General features: G+C 45.6%; 1 protein-coding gene across 1 annotated transcript in view; it reads right to left on the bottom strand.

Annotated features, from left to right (window-relative positions):
- DIS3L2 (DIS3 like 3'-5' exoribonuclease 2) overlaps positions 1-24,052 on the bottom strand; it is a 217,979-nt gene that overhangs the window by 172,866 nt on the left and 21,061 nt on the right. Inside the window, exons 3-4 of the mRNA XM_087725075.1 lie at positions 7,787-7,939; positions 1,997-2,136 (exon numbers count right to left, since the gene is read on the bottom strand). Of these exons, the coding sequence (XP_087581201.1) occupies positions 1,997-2,136; positions 7,787-7,939 (293 nt within the window). The remainder of the gene's footprint in view (positions 1-1,996; positions 2,137-7,786; positions 7,940-24,052) is intronic.

Genomic DNA, 24,052 nt, shown 5'->3' with positions numbered 1-24,052 from the left:
TGTAACCAGCTGACACACTTTCTACAATATGTAAAGAAGGAAAAAAAAAGAAGGAAGAGTTGTATGTTTGTTTGGAAAATAAATTTTAAAAAATTTATTAAAAAAAAAATTCAGACCCTTTGCCACTGGTTCATACTTACGACGGTCGCAGTGTCCCAGGGTTGCGTGATCCCCTTTTGCGACCTTTTGACAAGCAAAGTCAACGGGGAAGCCAGAATCACTTAACAACCGTGTGTCAGGCCTGCAGCCATCTTTTCTGTTGGATCTTTGGCCTGCCACACTTTCTATTATTCTACTATGCCTTTTCTATGGTGTGAAAATGGGAGGGGAGATTGTACGGAGTTAGATGCTATGTAGCCATAACAACATTCTTTCTAGAAAACCAAGGTCATCCTTTGTCTCTGCACCTCTGCACCTGACCGGAACTAGATGGGTGGACCTGCCAGCATGGCAGTGGATGATTGGACCATGTGATGGACTTGTGGGTGTGGGGGCCAGATCTTGAACTTTCAACTGGGTGGGGAAAACTGGGAAACTTTCAGATTCGGGTTTTCCCAGATGTGCCAACTCTCTTAATAACTCAGAACTTTGAGCAATACTTTGCCTCTGATTTACTTTTGGATGCTATTTGGAACTCTGACACCGTGTTCCTCACTTAACAACCTCCATGGTTCACTGAAGCCAAGGGCAAGAAAGGTTGTAAAATGAAGCAAAACTCACTTGACCATTGTCTCACTTAACAATGTATCATTTTGGAGCTCAACTTGTGTTCTTAAGTCGAGGACTGCCTGCATAGATACGGTACAATAAATACATAAACATCTTCGTTGAGGGATTAATTCTAAATATTAGATTCCAACTTACTTTCACCATCTGCCAGTTCAGGGTTTCTGGACCAGCTTTAAAGAAGATTTTTGGTTTTGGTTTTGTACCTCATACTAGACAGCAGACTAAAAAGCACAGACATCACCCTGCCAACAAAAGTGCGCATAGCCAAGGCTGTGGTTTCCCCTTGCAATGGATGGCTGTGAAAGTTGGACCATGAGGAAGGCTGAGCACCAAAGAATGGAGGCCTCTGAACTCTGGTGCTGGAGAAGACTCCTGCATTGAGTCCCTTGGACTGCAAGGCCATCCAACCGGTCAGTCCTGGAGGAGATCCACCCTGACTGCTCCTTAGAAGGCCAGATCCTGAAGAGGAAACTCAAAGACTTTGGCCACCTAATGAGAAGGAAGGACTCCCTGGAGAAGAGCCTCATGCTGGGAACGATGGAGGGCAAAAGAAGAAGAAGGGGACGGCAGAGAAGGAGGTGGCTGGATGGAGTCACCGAAGCAGTCGGTGTGAGCTTAAATGGACTCCAGAGGATGGTAGAGGACAGCAAGGATTAGAGGAACATTGTCCAGGGGGTCATGAAGGGTCGGACACGACTTCGCAACTCACAACAACACTCTCTCACTCTCTCACTCTCTCTCTCTCTCTCTCTCTCTCTCTCTCTCTCTCCCTCCCTCCCTCCCTCCCTCCCTCCCTCCCTATCTATCTATCTATCTATCTATCTATCTATCTATCTATCTATATTAGTGTCACAACCCCTGGTAAGCCCCAATTATGGGAGGAAGCTAACTGCTTCCAACATCTGTCAATCGGCTCGTCACAAGAGTCCATCACGACAGAAACCCAATATTTTTACTGTTGCCTTTGTTATATTTATAACAAATAAAAACATATATATATATATATAATGAGAAGGAAGGACTCCCTGGAGAAGAGCCCAATGTTGGGAAAGATGGAAGGCAATAGAGGAAGAAGGACGACAGAGAAGGAGGTGGCAGGATGGAGTCACCGAAGCAATCAGCGTGAGCTTACATGGACTCCAGAGGATGGTGGAGGACAGGAAGGGCTAGAGGAAAGTCGTCCATGGGGGTCGCAATGGGTCAGACACAATTTTGCAACTAACAACAAAGCTTTTTTTTTTATTTTGCGCACAAACATTTCCCTCACCTGGATCAGCGTCTTTCTCTTCAGGCCGTCCGACACGTCTTCCTTTGACATGTAAGCCTCAAATATTTTCTTTCGGCCGCGGGTTCCTTTGTTCCAGTTCTTCCTCTCTCCTGGAGTCAAGGGAGCCGCGTAGGAGCCTCCTGAAAGGAAAGTCACCGTCAATGGCCTATTCATTTAGAATAGTGTTTCTCAACCTTGGCAACTTGAAGATGTCCGGACTTCAACTCCCAGAATTCCCCAGCCAGCATTCGCTGGCTGGGGAATTCTGGGAGTTGAAGTCCGGACATCTTCAAGTTGCCAAGGTTGAGAAACACTGGTTTAGAAGAATGCAAGGTCACGACTTTACAAAGCTTAAGAATGCAATTCGGCTGTCCTCGCGATTTCAGAAGAAGCTAAAAGTCTGTAGAGATTTCTTTTTTAAAAAATTATTTTAATTTTATCAATTTCATATATACATTCACAATTATATGATCTCATAACTGTTATTCATAATATGTATTTATAACAATTTTTCCCTACTGTTGACAATATACTTGAAGATTGCTTTCTTACCATCCCATAGATCCATCTTATCTTACAACGGTCCTACTTCTTCTTCCCTCCCTCCCTCTTTCCTTCCCTCGTTTCTTCTCTCCTACTCCCCTTCCTTCCCTCCCTCCTTCCCCTTCCCTCCTTCTCTCCTTCCTTCCCTCCTTTCTTTTCTCTTTCTCTTTCTCTCCTTCCTTTCCCCCTTCCTTTCCCCCTTCCTTTCCTCCTTTCTTCCCCCCTTCCTTCTCTCCTACATTCTCTCCTTCCTTCCCTCCTTCCTTCTCTCCTTCTCTCCTTCCTTCCCTCCTTCCTTCCCTCCTTTCTTCTCTCCTTCCTTCCCTCCTTCCTTCCCTCTTTACTTCCCTCCCTCCTTCCTACCCCCCTTTCTTCTCTTTCTTCTCTCCTTCCTTCCTTCCTCCTCTCCTTTCCCTTCTCTCCTTCCCCTTCCTCCCCTTTACCCTTCCCCTCTTCTTCCCATTCCTCCCCTCTTTCCTACTCTTACATTCCCTCCCATTCTTCCTCTGCCGATATTTCTTAATTACCCAGGTCAGGGTTGTCCCAAAGCTGCTTTTTCCAGGATTTTTTTGTTTTTCTTTGAAGACGTTTCACTTCTCATCCAAGAAGCTTCTTCAGCTCTGATTTGGATGGCGGGGAATGGAAGGATTGATACTCCTTGCAGACAGCTGGTCATTTGCATCCTTTTTAGAGGGTCCTTGATGCGGCTGGAGGTTTACCTGTGTCCTCAGGGTCACCTGAGTGATGCAAATGGTTCCTGTAGTCTGCAATTTTCCCCTCTGGAAATTCACCCCTACTTCCCCCCCCCCATTCCAAGGGTCTTCATCCCAAATTGTACAGCTAAAAGATAAGCGTCCAAGTGGCCTCAATGACCCTCTCAAAGGATGCGAATGACCAGCTGTCTGCAAGGGATTTAAATCCTTCAATCCCCCCCCCCCCAAATCCAGTCAGAACTGAAGAAGCTTCTTGGTTGAGAAGTGAAACATTGAAAATATGAAAAAAAAAGCATCTTTGGGGCAACCAGGATGACTGAGAATCTCTACAGACTTTTAGCCATACAATTTGGGATGAAGACGCTTGGAATGGGGTGGGAGTAAGAATGGATTGCCAGAGGAAAAATTGCAGAGCAGAGGAAGAGAGATTAGAAGATTAGAGAGATTAGAACAAAGAATTCCCATTAGTTTATAATATACATTCATATTTTCAATTGACCATAATGTCACCAATCATCCAGAGTTCCAAAAATAGTTTTCCATTATTAATTATTAATCCATATAGTAGTTAAATATTTCAAATCGCGTGTATATCAATTGTTCCTTACATCATCATTGATCCGTTTAATATACAAATATCTTTCTAATATAAAATGGTCACTACATGCAATTATACCAAAGTGTTCAAATCATCCCACTCTTATTCATTAAAATCATTATTGTCCTTTATATATCATGTGAATAGTGCTCTATATCATAACAAGGAGAAAAAGAAACTTCATAACAATAACTATAACTTTCTATTACTACATAGGTAAACAGTTTCATTCCCAGGTTTTTTTATCTAACCATTGGTAAAACAGGTTCACTTTCTAAAATTTCTTGCAGCATAAAAATTAAAGCGAAGGAGATAAAGAGCTTAAGGGAGAGAGATAAAAGATTGACCAAAAAAATCAATAAATGATGGAATTCTAGAAAGATTAAAAGATGATTGGATAATAAGAAAATATATTAATAAAATGGGAAAATACCATAATCTGAGTAAATGCAGTTTAGTAGATGGTAATCTAAGATTAGGTAATGTAATTGTATTATTAATATTAATAGTGTGTTAAAATATATTGTCCTCCCATGATGGATTGAATATCGTTAATAATTGGCGCTATAAGTAATCTCACACATTGGGAACATTGAAGCCCTGGTGGAATAATGAGTGATTTTCATAATATTGAAGGCCGATACCCAGGAAGGGATAGAAAATATGAAAAAGAGAACCAGGTCATCCCCTGAGGAGGAGAATATGTAAACACAACAACGGTTAGAGTGGATGGAGGGAGGAGTAGAAGGAAGGATAGGAAGGAGAGGAGAAAGGAGAGGAATAGGAGAAAGGGAAAGGCAGAGGAAGAATGGGAGGGAATGTAAGAGTAGGAAAGAGGGGAGGAATGGGAAGAAGAGGGGAAGGGTAAAGGGGAGGAAGGGGAAGGAGAGAAGGGAGAGAGGAGGAAGGAAGGAAGGAGAGAAGAAAGAGAAGAAAGGGGGGTAGGAAGGAGGGAGGGAAGGAGGGAGGGAAGCAAGGAGGGAAGGAAGGAGGGAAGCAAGGAGAGAAGAAAGGAGGGAAGGAAGGAGGGAAGGAAGGAGGGAATGTAGGAGAGAAGGAAGGGGGAAGGAAGGAGGAAAGGAAGGGGGAAAGGAAGGAAAGAAGGAGAAAAGAAAGGAGGGAAGGAAGGAAGGAGGGAAGGAAGGAGGGAAGGAGAGAAGGACGGAAGGGGAAGGAGGGAGGGAAGGAAAGGGAGTAGGAGAGAAGAAACGAGGGAAGGAAAGAGGGAGGGAGGGAAGAAAAAGTAGGACCGTTGTAAGATAAGATGGATCTATGGGATGATAAAAAAGCAATCTTCAAGTATATTGTCAACAGTGGGGAAAAATAGTTATAAATACATATTATTAATAACAGTTATGAGATCATATAATTGTGAATGTATATATGAAATTGATAAAATAAAATAAAAAAAATTTAAAAAAGAAAGAAAGAAAATATGGGCCGCAAAGAAATGTTATTTATGTTTAAATGAATTAATGGGGAAATGTAAAAGAAATACGAAATGAGATAAACATTGTTGAAGTTGGGAGGTAAGAATTTCACATGATATTTGTATTATGACTGTTAATGCTGTTCAAAAAGGATTTGACCCAATCAATGCAATGGACACAAATTATGTATGTTTATTACTGGAAGATAAAATAAAATATATATATAATTTAAAAAAAATTAAAGCGAAGGAATAGGAAGCCTTGGGATTCCAACCCAACAAAACCAAGCCAACTTTTCTTAAAAGCACCCCAAGACGGAGAGAGAAACTTTCTAGAAAGGGACCGTTTCTGCGGTGAAGACAAGCAACAGCTGCTTTTCCAAGGGCATAAAATGCTGGATTAGCTGAATAGAACAGTGGAAGGCGTCCCACCCCTGGAGGGGGGGGCGGTTGGGTGAGGGAAGATCAGAGAAGGACGAGGAGTCCAACAGCTGAGGATAAAGTTCAGCCAAAGCCCCGAAGTTGGCATGAAGAGACAAGTGCAAGCGGATCACCTCTCTTGAGAAAGGTGACTTGGTCCAACTTATGAGTCAGGCTGACTCTGGTGGCGGAGCTGAAACTTGGAACTAGGCCTTGATCCACCTGGATCCAAGGCCTTCTTGGCTCTCTTCCTCAACTGCCCGGTGGTGTTAATAGACAGTTGAAGTCAACGTCAGGTTCTCGGACATCTATCGGAAGCAATCCCTGGATTTCAAGGACTGCTACAGGGTGAACTGAGAGCTTCAAGGAAGTAGACAGCTCGCCATGGTCAACTTGCCACAGCCAACTTGCTACAGGACAATTCAACTTACCATAGTCAACTTGCTGTGGCCAACTGATCATGGCCAACTGATCATGGCCAACTCACCACAACCAACTTGCTACAGGACAATTCAACTTACCATAGTCAACTTGCTATGGCCAACTGATCATGGCCAACTGATCATGGCCAACTCACCACAACCAACTTGCTACAGGACAATTCAACTTACCATAGTCAACTTGCTGTGGCCAACTGATCATGGCCAACTCACCACAACCAACTTGCTACAGGACAATTCAACTTACCATAGTCAACTTGCTGTGGCCAACTGATCATGGCCAACTCACCACAACCAACTTGCTACAGGACAATTCAACTTACCATAGTCAACTTGCTGTGGCCAACTGATCATGGCCAACTGATCATGGCCAACTCACCACAACCAACTTGCTGTGGGACAATTCAACTTACCATAGTCAACTTGTTGTGGCCAACTGATCATGGCAAACTGATCATGGCAAACTCACCACAACCAACTTGCTACGGGACAATTCAACTTACCATAGTCAACTTGTTGTGGCCAACTGATCATGGCCAACTGATCATGGCCAACTCACCACAACCAACTTGCTGTGGGACAATTCAACTTACCATAGTCAACTTGTTGTGGCCAACTGATCATGGCCAACTCACCACAACCAACTTGCTGTGGGACAATTCAACTTACCATAGTCAACTTGTTGTGGCCAACTGATCATGGCCAACTGATCATAGCCAACTCACCACAACCTACTTGCTGCAGGACAATTCAACTTACCATAGTCAACTTGTTGTGGCCAACTGATCATGGCCAACTGATCATAGCCAACTCACCACAACCAACTTGCTGCAGGACAATTCAACTTACCATAGTCAACTTGTTGTGGCCAACTGATCATGGCCAACTGATCATGGCCAACTGATCATGGCCAACTCACCACAACCAACTTGCTACGGGACAATTCAGCTGACCACGGTCAGCTCACCACGGTCAACTTGCCATGGCCAGCTCACTGCAGGACAATTCAACTCACCATGCTCAACTCACTACGCTCAATTTACCACGATCAACTCACCACAGCCAACTCACCATGGTTAACTCGGCAAGGTCAACTCACCACAGGCAACTCACTAAAGGACAATTCAACTTACCTAGGCCAGCTCACCATGGTCAATTTGCCATGGTTGTCTTGCCACGGCCAACTCACATTAGCCAACTCACCGCAGTTGACTCGCTAAGGTCAACTCACCAAGGGCAACACACTGTGGGACAATTCAACTTACCTAGGTCAGTTTGCCACAGTCACCTCACCACGGCCAACTCGCCACAGCCAACTTACCATGGTCAACTCAATGCGGGACAATTAAATTTACCTAGGTCAGCTCACCATGGTCAACTCGCCATGGTCAACTTGCCATGGCCAACTGACCATGGCCAACTCACTGCAGGACAATTCAACTCACCATGGCCAACTCACAACAGCCAACTCACCGCGGTTAACTTGCCACAGCCAACTGACCATGGCCAACTCATTGCGGGACAATTCAACTTACCAAGGTCAGCTTGCCAGAGCCAACTCACTACAACCAACTCACCAAGGCCAACTTGCTGCGGGACAATTTTGAAAAAGGGGGAAAAAACCCTACAGTGCTACATGGGTCCTACCTTTCGGCGTTCCTTGAGGTCGGAGGTTCATCCTGCAATCGGAGCTGCTCACAGTGACAGCCTGGGATTCGGAAAGTTGTCGCCTCCTGTCCACATTTGGGGGCCCCCGGATGGATTCAGAGTTGTTTCTGGGCCTGGCCGAACCTCGCTTGTCTGCAATGGAGAAGAATCGAAGGACAGAATTTTTCAGTCTCGAGCTGCAGAGCAGGAAAATCCCCTCCTGAACATGAAAATAAGTCTTCTCCATCCATTGCTGAAGGTTCCCCTCCTTCAACGTTACGCCAAGTTGAGAACGTGTGAAAACTGTTGCATTTTAACGGAGTAAATGCCCATGTATTTTGGTACATTTCTATCCAGGGGGTGGGATTCAAAAATGTTAGCAATTGGTTTGCTGGCTGGGTGTGGCCATGGTGGGCGTGGCCTACTCGGCCTCCTGCACCACGGCATGGAGGGGGCGCATTTTCACCCTCCTCAGGCTCCCGAGGGTTTCCTGGAGCCTCTGGGTGGATGAAAATGGCCTCCCTGGGCTCCAGAAGCGCTCTGGAGACCAGAAATGGGCCCGTTTTCGGACTTCCGGTAGGGATGGGATGACTCAGCCTTCCATCCTTCCGAGGTGGGTAAAATGAGGACCCGGATTGTCGTTGGGGGCAATATGATGACTCTGTAAACCGCTTAGAGAGGGCTGAAAGCCCTATGAAGCGGTATATAAGTCTAACTGTTATTGCTATTGCTAACACCTCATATGCCCTAAAAAATGGCTCCACATGCCACCTGTGGCACGCGTGTAATAGGTTCACCATCACAGACCTATACCATTCCCTATTGAGCTTGTGGGATCTCTCTAATATTTCTCGTCTTTCTCCATCTAAGCACTTAAATCAAGGATGGGATTCAAATAATTTAATAACCGGTCTTCTGCCCTAATGACCGGCTGGGTGGGCATGGTCATTGTGGGCATGGCCAGGAGTGTGATAGGCAGCACCCGGCCTCCTGCACCCCCTGGTAGCAAAAATGGGCCTTGGGGGGGCGGCGCCCTCTTGTGCCCCATTTTGGGCCTAGTAGGCCTCCCTGAAGTCACCGGTGAGCAAACAACAGGCCATGGCAGGGGATGCCCCACACCCTCCCATGCCCCATTTCCCTGCATTTACCGGGGAGCCAAAACGGGGAGCAGGAAGACTCCTGGAAGGGGAGTGGCAGGAATGGGCATGGCCAGCCAGCAATTTAACAACCAGTTCACCCAAACCAGTCCGAACCGGCTGAATCCCACCACTGACTTAACGGTTTCATTCATTTTTACCACGACACAATCGGAATGGGGCAATTCGTTGCGGCCAACTTGACATGACCAATTTACCATGGCTAATTCGCCACGGGATGATTCACTGCGGGACAATTCAGCAATTCGATTTAGTCATTTAAAACAATTAAAAAGTTATTTTGACTTTTGTCATTCACATTTCATTATATCCCTCCCTTAGCATCCTTTCTTTAATGATTCCGTTCCACTGTTTCTTCTATATCAATATAACTCTTATCCCGCAGCAAGTTGTTCCGTGGCAGGTTGGCCTCGATAAATTTGACCCAAACACAATTTCATGTTCCAACAATAGCTTGAGAAGATAGGAGTTTGAATCCAAATCATGATGGATTTTTTTAAAAAAAAAATGCTTTAAATCGCTCGGAAATCACGTCTATGTGAGTTGGGCAGCTATATAAATTTGCTTAAATATATACAGTAAATGAATAAATCATCTCAATATTGTCCCTACTCATAAGGAGTCCTTAATCCTACAGGGAAGACATAATGTCTGCACCACCTCTGGTGACCATCAGAGGGCAGCAAAGTGGTTAGGCTTTTAGGCATCTCTTTTCTGCCATCTAGCAGAAATCTCGATTATTGCAGCTCCAGATTTGATTGTCCTGATATAGGCGGTCCTCGATTAAAAACAGTAGCTTTTAACCGATACTCGCACTTACGACCGTTGCAGCATCCCTACAGCCATGTCATCCAAATTTGGGTGCTCAGCCATGTATTTACAATGGTCGAAGTGTCCAGGAGTCATGTGATCCCCAACTGCCGGAATCACTGTGTGATTGTGTGACTAAAAATGTGCAGGGATTCACTTAACAACCGTTGCAAAAGAGGTTGCAAACTCGGGGATAGACTTAGACCTAGAATAACTTTACTGTCACTTTGCATGGACACTGATCGGCATACATCCAAACAAAGTTTTCGTTGCATATAACTCTCAAAGGGTCTCCACCTCTTGTGGTCGTGAATCGAGGACTATCTGCTGGTAAGATTTAAACCAGGGGTGTCAAACTGAAGGCCCGGGGGCCAGATCCAGCAGGGTGCTTAGAATTTGCCCGCGGGGCTCCCCTGGAAACAGCAAAGGACCGGTCCGCGGGGCCTCTGGCAGCAAAAACGGAGCTCGGGTGGGCTGCGTGTGCCCCTTGGTCCCTGTTTTGGCCATGACAGCCTCAGGGGCCGAAAATGGGGCCCAGGAGGCACGTACGGCCCACCGGAGCTCGGTTAATGCTGGCAGAGGGTTGCCGGAGGCCGCCATGGCCAAAAATGGAGCTCTAGAGCCCGTTTTCAGTAGCAGAGCGCTGGGGCTACCACAGGAGACCCCCAATCTGAGTTACATCAATCAAGCCGTGCCAATGTTGGGTTCCGGATCCCGTTGCAATCGGTTCGGTTGCAACGGGCCCCGGTGTCCTCCACATGAACATGCGCAGCGCGCGCATGCATCTTACCATCCAGCGACGCCTTCACGAGCCTCCGCAACGCTCCAGCTGCTCGGCAGAGGAGCACGCAGGGGCTGTACGTGCTGTGCGCAGGCGTGGAAGCGCCAAAGAGCTTAAAGATATTTAAGGAGTGCGGGCAGGCAGTCCTTCCGGAGCACTGTACCGAAACGGTACCCAGTGTTCCGGGCAAGCTCCGGTATGCCCATACCGGGACGTACCGCTTGCAACTGGGCCATGCCCCCACTGCCCCCCCCACACACACACACAAACCCCGGCCCCCGAGGTCAAACACAACCCTGATGCGGCCCTCAATGAAATCGAGTTTGACACCCCTGACTTAAACCATTCAACCACACTGTGTCAGCAGTGCCACAGAAGCAGGCAGCTTTGCTGGGCGTGTTTCGCACGACTGCATCTCTCCTGGGAGGCTCCCGAATCTTGATACCTAATTACACCCAAGATGCGTTCAGGAGTGCCCCTGTGACCAACTCTCATTCTTCTGGACAGCCTTGGCACACCCTGGATTTCCATATCTTTTACAGGCTAAATAACACGGAGGGTGAAACGCAAGGGCCTGCAAGGGAGGCCCGACAATCAGAAACCCACTCAATTCACGAGCAATTAAAAATCTAATCGATTGATTATTGAGGTAGGAAGAAAGCAGGGACAAGATGCAAATGAAGCCATAACTTAAAGACATTAGAAAGACGTTGAGACTCTAGAAAGAGTGCAGAGAAGAGCAAGAAAGAGGATTAGGGGACTGGAGGCCAAAACACACAAAGAACGGTTGCAGGAACTGGGTAGGTCTAGTTTAATGAAAAGAAGGACCAGGGGAGAGATGACAGCAGTCTTCCAATATCTCAGGGGTTTCCACAAAGAAGAGGGAGTCAAACTATCTCCAAGGCACCTGAGGGCAGGACAAGAAGCAATGGGTGGAAACTGATCAAGGAGAGAAGCAACTTAGAACTGAGGAGAAACTTCCTGACAGAAATTGCCTCCAGAAGTTGTGAATACCCCAACACTGGAAGTCTTTAAGAAGATGTTGGATAGCCATTTGTCTGGAACGGTATAGGTTCTCCTGCTTGAGAAAGGGGCTGGACTAGAAGACCTCCAAGGTCCCCTCCAACTCTGTTATTCTGTTAACAGTTAGAGGGATTGAGTCTGTCTAGTTTAATGAAAAGAAGGACTAGGGGAGACATGATAGCAGTCTTCCAATATTTCAGGGGTTGCCACAAAGAAGAGGGAGTCAAACTATTCTCCAAAACAGGACAAGAAGCAATGGGTGGAAACTAATCAAGGAGAGAAGCAACTTAGAACTGAGGAGGAATTTCCTGACAGTTAGAACAATGAATCAGTGGAACAGAAATTCCCTCCAGAAGTTGCGAATGCTCCAAGATTTTAAGAAGCGATTGGACAACCTTTTGTCTGAAATGGCATAGGGCAGCGAAGGAGAACCTTTTTTCGCTCGCCATAAGGGGGAGGAGCACAGAGGGGTCGTGCGCAGGGGTGCCGCACCCATAATGCAATATGCAACACCCCCCCAGTACGCATGCGTGCATGAGAGGCGCTCCCCCCCCCATTTTTTGCATGCTTTTTTCACCCTCCCCAGGCTCCAGAGGCATTATAGGAGCCTGGGGAGGGCGAAAAAAGCCTCCCCCCGCCCCGAGGCCCTCCGGAGACTTCAGGGACCTTCAGGAGGCTCCCCTGAAGCCTCCAGAAGACTAAAAATAACCCTACGAGCAAACCAGAAGTCGTTCCCAAACTTCATGTTTGCCCATAGGGCTGGTTTTTTGCACTCTGGAGGCTTTGGGGTAGCTCCTGGAGCCTCTGGAGGGTCTCTGGGGGGCAGGGGGGGCTCTGTTCGCCCTTCCCAGACTCCTATAAAGCCTCTGGAGATTGGGGAGAGCGAAAAATGCCTTTTAACAAGGCTGAAATGGCTCCGTGTGCCACCTGTGGCACGCATGCCATAGGCTCGCCATCCCAGGCATAGGGTTTCCTGCCTAAACAGGGGGTTGGTCTAGAAGACCTCCAAGGTCCCTTCAACCCTCTTACTCTGTTATAAGGGCACTTGGAAACAATGCAGCTAATCCTGCCATGTTTCCCCGAAAATAAGGCAGGGTCTTATTTTCTTTCGACCCCCGAAATAAGCGCTTGGCCTTATTTTCGGGGAGATCTTATTCGTGTTGAGGTGCAGGAGGCTATGTTGCAATATTTTCGGGGAGGGATTATTTTAGCGCATGCACTCAAAAGCCCGATGGGACTTATTATCCGGGAGGGGAGGACTTATTTTCGGGGAAACAGAGTAGGATCGTATCACAGTTCCGATAGAGGAATATGAGGGGTGGGAGCGGGGGTCATATTCACTTACCTTCCCTATCGGTTCGCAAATGTGAATGCGCTCGGCCTTCCACGCATGTGCTTTGGCTAAAAAAGGGGGCCTAAACGGGATGCCATAGAGCCGGGGCGGGTGGGCAGGGCTAGCTGCAATTTCGGTCGAACCGGCAGAATACGGCCTCTGGGTGGGAGCTTAGAAACCCACCTTCCCTCCTTTACTCCATCAAGAAACCCGCCGTTTTTAAACAGCCGATTCTCAACAGCTGTTGAAAGGGGTTCTTTTTCTCCGCCCCCTCCCCTTCCTGATTCTACCTGGGAGGGGGTCTCCCACGAAGCTTTCCACTGGCAGACCAAGTGATCAGACGCGGTGGGTTGCTGTAGCTATGAGCCCAAAACCACAAGTCTCCGGACACAATTCAAGGTGTTGGTTATCACCTTTAAAGCTCTACATGGCTTAGGGCCAGCATACCTGCGAGCGAGCGTGGCACGACAAAACCGCGCTCCACTAAAGCGCGCCCGATTAAACCGCGTCGCTGACGTCATCAACAGGGCGAAAACAGTGAGCGCGGAGAAAGAAGGGCGCTTTAAATAGCGCTTTGAAAGCAAGCCGATTCAAGTTAAGGTAAGGGTTAGGTTTAGGGTTAGGTTTAGGGTTAGGTTTAGGGTTAGGTTAAGGGTTAGGTTTAGGGTTAGGTTAAGGGTTAGGGTTAGGTTTAGGGTTAGGGTTAGGTTTAGGGTTAAGGGTTAGGATTAGGTTTAGGGTTAGGTTTAGGGTTAGGTTAAGGGTTAGGTTTAGGTTTAGGATTAGGATTAGGTTTAGGGGGGTTAGGTTTAGGTTTAGGGGTTAATTTTAGGTTTAGCGTTTACAGCATGCTTCTGTCTCCGCGCTGTTGTCGCCCTGTGATGACGTCAGCTACGCGGTTTCGTCGAGCGCCCTTTAGTCGAACGCGGTTTTGTGGTGGAACCGCAAGCGAGACCGCCTACTGCCACACTCCTCCCAACGGCCGGTAAGATCCCACAGGGTGGGCCTCCTTCAGATGCCGTCAGCCAGACAATGTCGGCTGGCGGCTCCTCGGAGGAGAGCCTTCTCTGTGGCTGCTCCAACCCTTTGGAACGAACTACCCCCAGAAATCCGGACCTCACCCACTCTCATGGCCTTCAGAAACGCTGTCAAGACCTGGCTATTCCGGCAGGCCTGGGGCTGTTGACCTCATTGTTGAGGTCAACAGCCCCAACCGAAACCAATGTATCTGTGTTGTTTTAATCTTGTCTTTTTTATTCTTACTTTTTTATTATTTTCCTTCCCTCGCTGTAAGCCGCCCGGAGTCCTCTGGGATTGGGCGGCCTATAAATAAAATTAAACTCAAACAAGTGACCCAACTGTGTGATGTAACCAAAACTGCAGACCACAGGAACCAGGAGTGCCACTCAGGTGACTTCTGTCTTCGAAAGAGCAGGCTGTGCCTTTGAAATGCAGATGGACAGCTGAATCTAGCGAGACCTGATGGGTTTGTTCTCCTATGTTGTGCCATGCGTCTGCGAAGTGGCTGTTTTGTTTCCCCAATGAACAGATCTGGTGACTCTGAGGACACAGATAAACCTCCAAGTGGCCTCAACGGCTCTCTAAAAAGGATGCAAATGACCAGCTGTCTGCAAGGAATATCAATCCATCCATTCCCCTCCATCCGGTCAGAGCTGAGGAAGCTTCTAGGAGGAGAAGCAAAACGACTTCAAAGGGAAAACAAAGAAAGCCCAGTTGCCTCTTCAAAATGCACCTTTGCTTCAACCGTTCATTTTCAACCTTTAACCTGACACGCAGCTCCATCACGACTCCTCCAACACCCGGAGTCAAAGTCTGGGATGGAAAGGAAGTTGCTTTTGTCATCCTTCCCAACCTCGGGATCGAAAACGTTGGCTGTTTTGATGGGTCAATGAACTTTCGATGTGTTTACGTTGTGGTTATTTACGTCTTCAAACCCGCGGGAAAGAGCAACCACACAAGGCCACTAATAGTGGTATCTGATTTCTCAGGTAACAAACGGGCCACCTGTCACAACACTGTATTTCCGTGGGTGTTGAGTCACAACCTTGAAAAAATAGAATAAAGAGAGTTGGAAGGGACTTTGGAGGTCTTCTAGTCCAACCCCCTTCTTAGGCAGGAAACCCTATACCATTCCAGACAAATGGCTATCCAACATCTTCTTAAAGACTTCCAGTGTTGGAGAATTCACAACTTCTGGAGGCAAGTCGTTCCACTGGTTAATTGTTCTCACTGTCAGGAAATTTCTTCGTTCTAAGTTGCTTCTCTCCTTGATTAGTTTCCACCCATTGCTTCTTGGATTGTTCCTTTCGATTCTGAATTGTTCCTGCTTGATTTTAATTTTTATTTCAAAGGGCAATTCTCCTCAGTTTAGTAGTAAATTTCCCATCAAAATGCCCCCATCCACTTCTTACCAAGGCCAGCCCGTAAGCGCAGGTCCTCAGCTTACGACCGCAGTTGAGCCCAACACTTCTCTCGCTAAGTAAAATGGTTGCGGGAATTTTGCCCCATTTTACGACCTCTCTTGCCACCCTTAAGTGAATCACTGTCGTCGTTGAGTTAGTAGCACAGTTGTTGAATGAATCTGACTTCCCGCTTGATTTTGCTTGTCAGAAGGTCGCAAAAGGGGATCACGTGACCCCAGGACATTGTGTCCAGGTCCTCAATGGAAGGCAGGTTGGTAGTAATTGTTTTTTTCTGCAGTTCTAATTATCCGTTGAAGTCATCTGTCTGTCTTGTTGGGTTGCAGAGCCAAGCCAGACAGATATACAGCTGCATGTCTCTCTCTCTGTCTGTCTATCTATCTGTCTCGTCTATCTCTCCTCCCATCCGTTTATCTCTGTCTATCTATCACATCTACCTCTCATCTACTATGCTATATCTATCTTATCTATCTATCTTATCTATCTATCTATCTATCTATCTATCTATCTATCTATCTATCTATCTATCTATCTATCATCTCTCTTCTCCCATCCATCCATCCATCTCTATCACATCTATCATCTACTATCCTCTATTTTATCTATCTATCTATCTATCTATCTATCTATCTATCTATCTATCTATCTATCATCTCTCCTCCCATCCATCCATCCGTCTTTCACATCTACCTATCTACTATCTATCTATCATCTCTCTTCTCCCATCCATCCATCCATCGATCCATCCATCCATCTATATCACATCTATCATCTACTATCCTCTATTTTATCTATCTATCTATCTATCTATCTATCTATCTATCTATCTATCTATCTATCTATCTATCTATCTATCTCTCTCCTCCCATCCATCCATCCATCTATCTTTCACATCTACCTATCTACTATCATCTCTCTCCTCCCATCCATCTATCCATCATCTATCTATCTATCTATCTATCTATCTATCTATCTATCTATCTATCTATCTATCTATCTGTCTGTCTGTCTATCTGTCTCTCTATCTATCTACTTCTCATCTATCTCTCATCTCCTCCCATCCATCCATCTATCCATCATCCATCAATCTATCCATTATCTATCTATTTATTTCTCTCTCTCTCTCTCTCTATCTATCTATCTCTCATCTATCTCTCCTCCCATCCATCCATCCATTCATCAATCTATCCCCTATCTATCTATCTATCTATCTATCTATCTATCTATCTATCTATCCTCTTGTCATATTTATGCTCCAACACTGGACGTTTTTAAATGAGATTGGACAACCATTTGTCTGAAGTGGTGTAGGGTATCCTGCCTAAGCAGGGGGTTGGACTAGAAGACCTCCAAGGTCCCTTCCAAATGGGAGGTGGTGACCCTTTAAGAGCTGCATGCAACGAAATTTCATTTTTAATGTATGCCAATCAGCGTACATTCCAAGTGACAATGAAGTTTATTCGATTCTAGTTATTCAATTCTAGTCAACACGTTCCCCCAGGGAATTCTGGGAGTTGAAGTCCACATGTTTCAAAAGACCACCATAGGCCGGAGAACAAACGATTTGCTTTGGTGTACGAGGTGACTTATTCTCAGAAGTGGCAAAAGAAATGAAAAGGGCATGGACGTAGTTATTAGTTCTCCTTTGAAATGGAAAGGCACGATTGCATTTGAGGGAATCTCTCAAGCGGATGATTTCATTCGTGTCCCAGGTGTCTTCGATCTCTTCATCGGTCCCTCTGCCTCTTTGAATGCAGAAAAGGGACTCCCTACACTGTGTTGTGTTGCTGTGTAAAGCACAATAAACGTGGATAAGTAGGAAGCAAGAGAGAATTGCTCGAGGAGATAAGGAAGAAGATTAGAGCCAAGTGTGGCAAAGGCCAAAGCTACGAAATCAGCTGCAAACAGCTCCCTGTTGCTGGGATTGCAGCTGCTAATATTATCAAGAAGAAGCTTAAGAAACCTGGGACAGTAGCCAACTGCTCTGGAGAAATCAGAACAAGAGTTGGAAGGGACCTTGGAGGTCATCTAGTCCAATCCCCTGCTGAAGCAAGAGACCCAATGCCATTTCTGACTGATGGCAAGTCCAGTCTCTTCTTCAAAGCTTCCAGTCATGTAGCTCCCACAACTTCTGGGGGGTAAGTCGTTCCACTGATTAGAATAGAGTTGGAAGGGACTTTGGAGGTCATCTAGTCCAACCCCCCCCCTGCCCAAGCAGGAGACCCCCACACCATTTCTGAAAGCTGGCAGTCTAGTCTCTTCTTCAAAGCTTCCAGTCATGTAGCTCCCACAACTTCTGGGGGTAAGTCGTTCCACTAATTAGAATAGAGTTGGAAGGGACCTTGGAGGTCATCTAGTCCAACCCCCCCCCCCTGCCCAAGCAGGAGACCCCCCACACCATTTCTGAAAGCTGGAAAGTCTCTTTCTAGTCTCTTCTTCAAAGCTTCCAGAAATCATCTCCGGATTGAACAGAAGCATACAGGTAGTCCTCAAGTTACGACCGCAACTGAGCCCCAAGTTTAGGTTCCTAAGTGAGAGATTTGTGAAGTGAATTTGGCCCCCTTATACGACCTTCCTTGCCACGGCTGTTAAGTGAATCATTGCAGCTGACAAATTAGTAACCCGGTTGTTAAGTGAATCAGGGTTCCCCATGGATGCTGCTTGTCACGTGATTATAGGGATGCTGCAACAGTCATAAGTGTAGAAAACCGGTCATAAGTCATTGCTTCCGGTGTCATGGTAACTTTGAACGGTCGCTAAATGAATGGTTGTAAATCGAGGACTACCTGTATAGCTCAGGGGCAGAGTGCGCAAACTTTGCAAGGAAGACTTCCCAGGTTGATCTCAAATCGATGCCGCCTATTTGAATCAAGCCAAGTTCATCGGATGGTCTAAACTTTGATTCGTAGCTTGTGCAAGAAAAGGAGGAGGTTCCAGGTTTGTAAATCAGGTTTAAGGCTTCATTTCCCAGCTGGGAAAAGGATATAGGGATTTACCGTATTTTTCAGATTATAAGAAGCGCCTGACTATAAGACGCACCTAAATTTAGAAGAGGAAAACAAAAAAAGGGGGTTTGGCTTCTGCGCACCCCATTTTTGGCCCTTTGGGGGGGGGCTTTATTCTGCCCTTTTCTAGCCTTTTTTTCTATCCATTTTCAAGGCTTTTTTCATCCCTTTTTGAGGCTTTTTTGGCCCACTGGAGGGGGCTTTTTGGCCCGTTTTGAAGGCTTTTTTGGCCCATTTTTGAGGTTTTTCTTGGCCCTTTTTAAAGCTTTTCCTGGCCCATTTTTGAGGCTTTTGGGGCCCATTTTTGAGGCCTTTTCCAGCCCTTTTTATACTTCTCTTAGCCCATTTTTGAGGCTTTTTGGCCCATTTTTGAGGCTTTTGGGCCCCTTTTTTAAAAAAGGGCCGAAAAAAGTCTCAAAAACAGGCCAAAAAGAGCCTCAAAAACGGGCCGATAAAATCCTCAAAACAGGCCGAAAAAAGCCTCAAAAATGGGCTGAAAAAGGCCGAAAATAAGCCTTAAAAAGTCCGGCAGGTGGGTGAGGCTTTGGCAATATTCTGTCTATAAGACGCACAGACATTATTTCCCCCTTTTGGGAGTCCAAAGGGTGCGTCTTATAGTCGGAAAAATATGGTACTTAAGAAGAGAAAGTTATCAAGTTCAAATCCCAAAGGGTGCTTCATCCCCCTTGACCCAGCGGGGAACAGTAGGAAAGGAAAAGAAAAATAAAACGAAACGAAACCACGGCAAGCTGCCCAAACCACACCGAATAACAAACACAGATACAACACGATCCTTGGGGTGAATCACATCAGGTAAACACATCAAATGTGTCTGTTTTATCTAAACAATGGGAGAGATCTAATGTCCTGGTCTCTTGCAAGAAACAACACAGATCGCTGACCCCAGATCGTTGGAGAGGAAGGTTTTGTGAGTGCTTAAAGCCAGAGGACACACAAACACACCACAATAAATGCAACATTTCTTTCAACTGAATCGTTTTTGTTCCCAACACAAACGTGTGGTGATAGCTACCAACGGCCTTAAATGTCCTTTAAAGAGGGATGAACTGACAGGAGGAAAATTCAAAAACCATACAGGTAGTCCTCAACTTACGAACACAACTGAGCCCAAAATTTATGTTAAGTGAGAAATTTGTTAAGTGGCTTTTCCTGCCACATTTGTTAAGTGATTCACTGCAGTTGTTCAATGAATAACCCGGTTGTTAAGTGAATCTGGCTTCCCTCACTGACTTTCCTTGTCGGAAGGTCACCCCAAAAAAGCGATGACATGACTCCTGGACACTGCAACCGTCATAAATGTGAGTCAGTGGTCATGCATTGGAATGCAAATCATGTGACTGCGGGGACGCTACCACAATTGTTAAGTGTGAAAAAGACAGCCTTTTTCAGTGAGGTCGTAAAAACGGTCACTTTTTTCAGTGACGTAAATTTGAATGATCACTAAGTCGAGGACTGCCTGTATTACGAAGTATGACTTCACGGAAAGAGTACTTGGAAGTACTTGGAAGAGCCGAGGTGGCGCAGTGGTTAGGGTGCAGTACTGCAGGCTACTTCAGCTGACTGCAGTTCTGCAGTTCGGCGGTTCAAATCTCACCGGCTCAAGGTTGACTCAGCCTTCCATCCTTCCGAGGTGGGTAAAATGAGGACCCGGATTGTTGTTGGGGGCGATATGCTGACTCTGTAAACTGCTTAGAGAGGGCTGAAAGCCCTATGAAGCGGTATATGTCGAACTGCTATTGCTAAGTTGGTTGGAAACAACTTCCATCATCTGACAATAATTTAAAAACCAAACAATGATAATATTATTATTAAAATAATATAATAATATGATATTATAACATATTATAATATAATAACATATTATAATATAATAACATGATATTATAATATAATATGCTATTATAATATAATAATATGATATTATAATATAACATATTATAATAACATGATATTATAATATAATAACATGACATTATAATATAATATGATATTATAATATAATGATATTATAATATAATAATATGATATTATAATATAATAATATATTATAATATAATAATATGATATTATAATATAATAATATGATATTATAATATAATATAATAATAAAATAAGCTAGAGAAACAGGTTAGCTGCTGCAAGAATAGCAATAGTTAGGCTTATATACCGCTTCATAGGGCTTTCAGCCCTCTCTAAGCGGTTTACAGAGTCAGCATATCGCCCCCAACAACAATCCGGGTCCTCATTTTACCCACCTTGGAAGGATGGAAGGCTGAGTCAACCGTGAGCCTGATGGGATTTGAACAGCCGAACTGCTGAACTGCAGTCAGCTGAAGTAGCCTGCAGTGCGGCATTTAACCACTGCGCCACCTCGGCTCTTCGAGGTTCTGTGCAACCTCGAAGATTGCACAGAACGACCAGGGTAGTCCTCGACTTACAACAGTTCATTTAGTGACCATCTGAAGTTACAATGGCACTGAAAAGAGGGACTGGAGACCAATTTTCACACTTACGACCATTGCAGCATTAAATGTGAAGCAGGTTCGACTTTGTTTTTTTTGCCAAGTCGGCCGTTTGGATTGTCGGTGGATTTTTGTATCTTCGCTTTCATGGCATTAGTCTGTAGCGCTTGTTCTTCAGCAGCCAGGATTAAACCTTCGGTTTCTTTCTTTACGGTTCCCATCTTAAACCACGTCCATCTCCAGTTGTTATCACATTTTCCCTCAACGTTTTTCAAAGTGCTGTCCATGCAAAGCTTTGGTTTTTTTCCATCTATTTAATCTTTCATCCAGCTGTTTTTCCCTTACATTCTGCCTTTTGTTGTTTTTATAACGTTCTCCGTTTTCACAGCCTGCAGCGATTTTTCTGTACTTTGATTCACAGAGTCATTCAAACTTCGTTTTTCTTCTACAGTCTGATGGATTTACAACAGCCCCCTGTTCTTCTTGGCAGGAACAACCCGATGATGTCACTTCGTGGATGTAAAGCGTGGTACATATTCAAAAGTTTGCGCCTTTTCCATTCCAAGTTTTCCAGTTCAGTCAAAGTTCAGTGGATGATTCCAGCTCGGTAGCGTATCACTGCAACTGCCCGTGTATTAATGGCTTTAATTATGTTTTCAGCATTCAGCTTTGATTATTACACACTTTATTCATTAAACATGAAACTCAGTCAAAAGAACATTTAAAAATGAATCACAAATACCACTGACTGGTGCTAATGGTTGATACGGGTTGCTGCCAGCATCCTAAGTATCAACCAAATAGTTTCTTAAAACGTACGATGTTTCGAGTAGAGCAGTTTTTTTGCAGTTCCGCTGGTGTTATTGCAGGAAGCTGCAATATCTTTTTTTAAAACAAATTTTTAATTGAATAAACATTAAAAACATTGGACGTAGAGTTACCTTTCTAGCTTTGTTATTTCCATACATATTTTAACATAACAACAAACACAGTTTCTATTTATCACACATAGCTACGTTACTTATTAACATTTCCTTTATCTTCCTTTATACGTTTATCTCTGTATTATCCAATTCCAATTTTACAATCGTCAAAATATTCTGTTCCGACTCCTTTTCCAACCTGTCGGAAGTTGCAATACCTTGATGTATTTTATAAAATTCTTGACAAGGTTCCAAGTGCCCCGATGACAATGGGTATTATGATTATTATTAGCTCTATACGGAGCGGGGCATTTAATAATTAAAAATACCTCCACAGGGGATTCAAATAGCAATAGCAATAGCAGTCAGACTTATATACCGCTTCATAGGGCTTTCAGCCCACTCTAAGCGGTTTACAGAGTCAGCATATCGCCCCCAACAACAATCCGGGTCCTCATTTTACCCACCTCGGAAGGATGGAAGGCTGAGTCAACCCTGAGCCGGTGAGATTTGAACAGCCGAACTGCAGAACTGCAGTCAGCTGAAGTAGCCTGCAGTGCTGCATTTAACCACTGCGCCACCTCTCCAAAGCTACCTGTGATTAACTGGAACCCTTCCCAAATGAGTCACCAGGTTAAGTCCTTCACTGGGGGGAGTGGGGGGAACCCTGCACTGATTCGCTTAACAACGGTGGTGAGAAAAGCTGCACAATAAGGCACAAAACTCGGTTAAACAGCCGCCTCGCTGAGCAAGCAGAAATTTATGGGGGCTCAACCGGTCGTCGTAAAACGAGGGCTTCCTTTTGCAGAGAAGACTCATCATGCGCGCCAGGCTGCCTTCAACGCTTCAGAAGGGGTCATATCGCCCTCCCCCCCCCAAGCCTCCGTACCGGATCGCCCGATTGTGAACGCAAGCCAGATTTGCGAGGGAGCCAAAGACGCTGCTCATTTTTTTGGCAACCGTAGAGCGATTTGGCCCCGAAAGACATTTAGTAGCAGGGGGGCTAAAAGTTTATCCAAACATCCCTCGTCCTCTGGCAGGGCTGCAACCTCTGCATTGGCAAGGAAAGACGGAGGCGCACCAGCGGTTCTGCGGGACACTCCGTGACCCAGCTCCACCCTGACAGTGACCCCCAAACCACCCCCTCTCCCTGCCTCCAACCCCGGTGAAGGGTTCCCTTATTCGAAGAGATGCCTCCATCCTTGTTGATCCAGCTGCCACACATCTGCCACCCCCTTGCTTGCCGCAAGGATGCCGTAAACCATTTCTCTCTCCCCCTCTTTTTCTCCCCCCTCTTGGCGGAAGGAAAGGCCCGCTGGGCTATAAAAAGATCCAGAGATGCTTTAGAACAGACTGCAAGGGAGATGAAATATATGTGTGCTTTTGTTCAAAAGGCAACCGGGTGTTGTGGCCCGCCAGTGGTTAGCGCAGCTGGCAGCAGATTCGGACAGTGAGGAGGTTGGGGAGGAAGATGGGCCAGTCCTGGAGTCTAGGGAAGGCTCTGATGAGGGCTCTGTGTCGGAGGACTTATATACCGCTTCATAGGGCTTTCAGCCCTCTCTAAGCGGTTTACAGAGTCAGCATATCGCCCCCAACAACAATCCGGGTCCTCATTTCACCCATCTCGGAAGGATGGAAGGCTGAGTCAACCTTGAGCCGGTGAGATTTGAACCGCCGAACTGCAGATAGCAGTCAGCTGAAGTGGCCTCATGACTGAACGAAAGCGGGCCGTTTTATATTTACAATTTATTTATATTTATAACAGCGTAAATGTGCCGTCCCCTCAAAATAACGTAACACACACAGCCTTTAATGCGTAAATTTTTACACAGGACATTTACACTGTCGTACAAGCTATGTACTCACTACTTTACGGCTCATTTCTTCAGTGTTGTCACGTGAGAAGATATACTTAAATATTTACACAAAGTGAGGCTGTTGTACTCACTTCTGTGATGCACTGTGTTTACGGGCGGAACTTAAAATTCTGACATTTTTTAAACAATGAGAGAGAGGCGCCATCAGCCCTTCCTACCCCTTTTTCCATGGAGAGTTAGAAAAGCGGGGAAGAACAACTTGCAACCGCCTGTATATTGTGTGGGTCAGGAGGAGGAGCTGGAAAAGTATCTACACACCGTTCACACCCTGGACGTCAACCCTTTCAACACACACCCCCCTCGGGATGTCACTAAAGGCCAGGGGTGTCAAACTGGATTTCTTCCAGGGCTGGATCAGCGTTGGGGTTCTCCTCCACGGTTCCACCACAAAACCGCGCTCGACAAAACCGTGTCCGATTAAACCGCGTAGCTG

Source organism: Thamnophis sirtalis, unplaced genomic scaffold (assembly GCF_051295495.1).
Source record: "Thamnophis sirtalis isolate CommonGarterSnake01/CBP01778 unplaced genomic scaffold, rThaSir2_p1.2 scaffold_11, whole genome shotgun sequence".
Taxonomy (NCBI): domain Eukaryota; kingdom Metazoa; phylum Chordata; class Lepidosauria; order Squamata; family Natricidae; genus Thamnophis; species Thamnophis sirtalis.
Note: the sequence above shows the minus strand (reverse complement) of the source record. Positions and strands in the feature narration are given on the sequence as shown.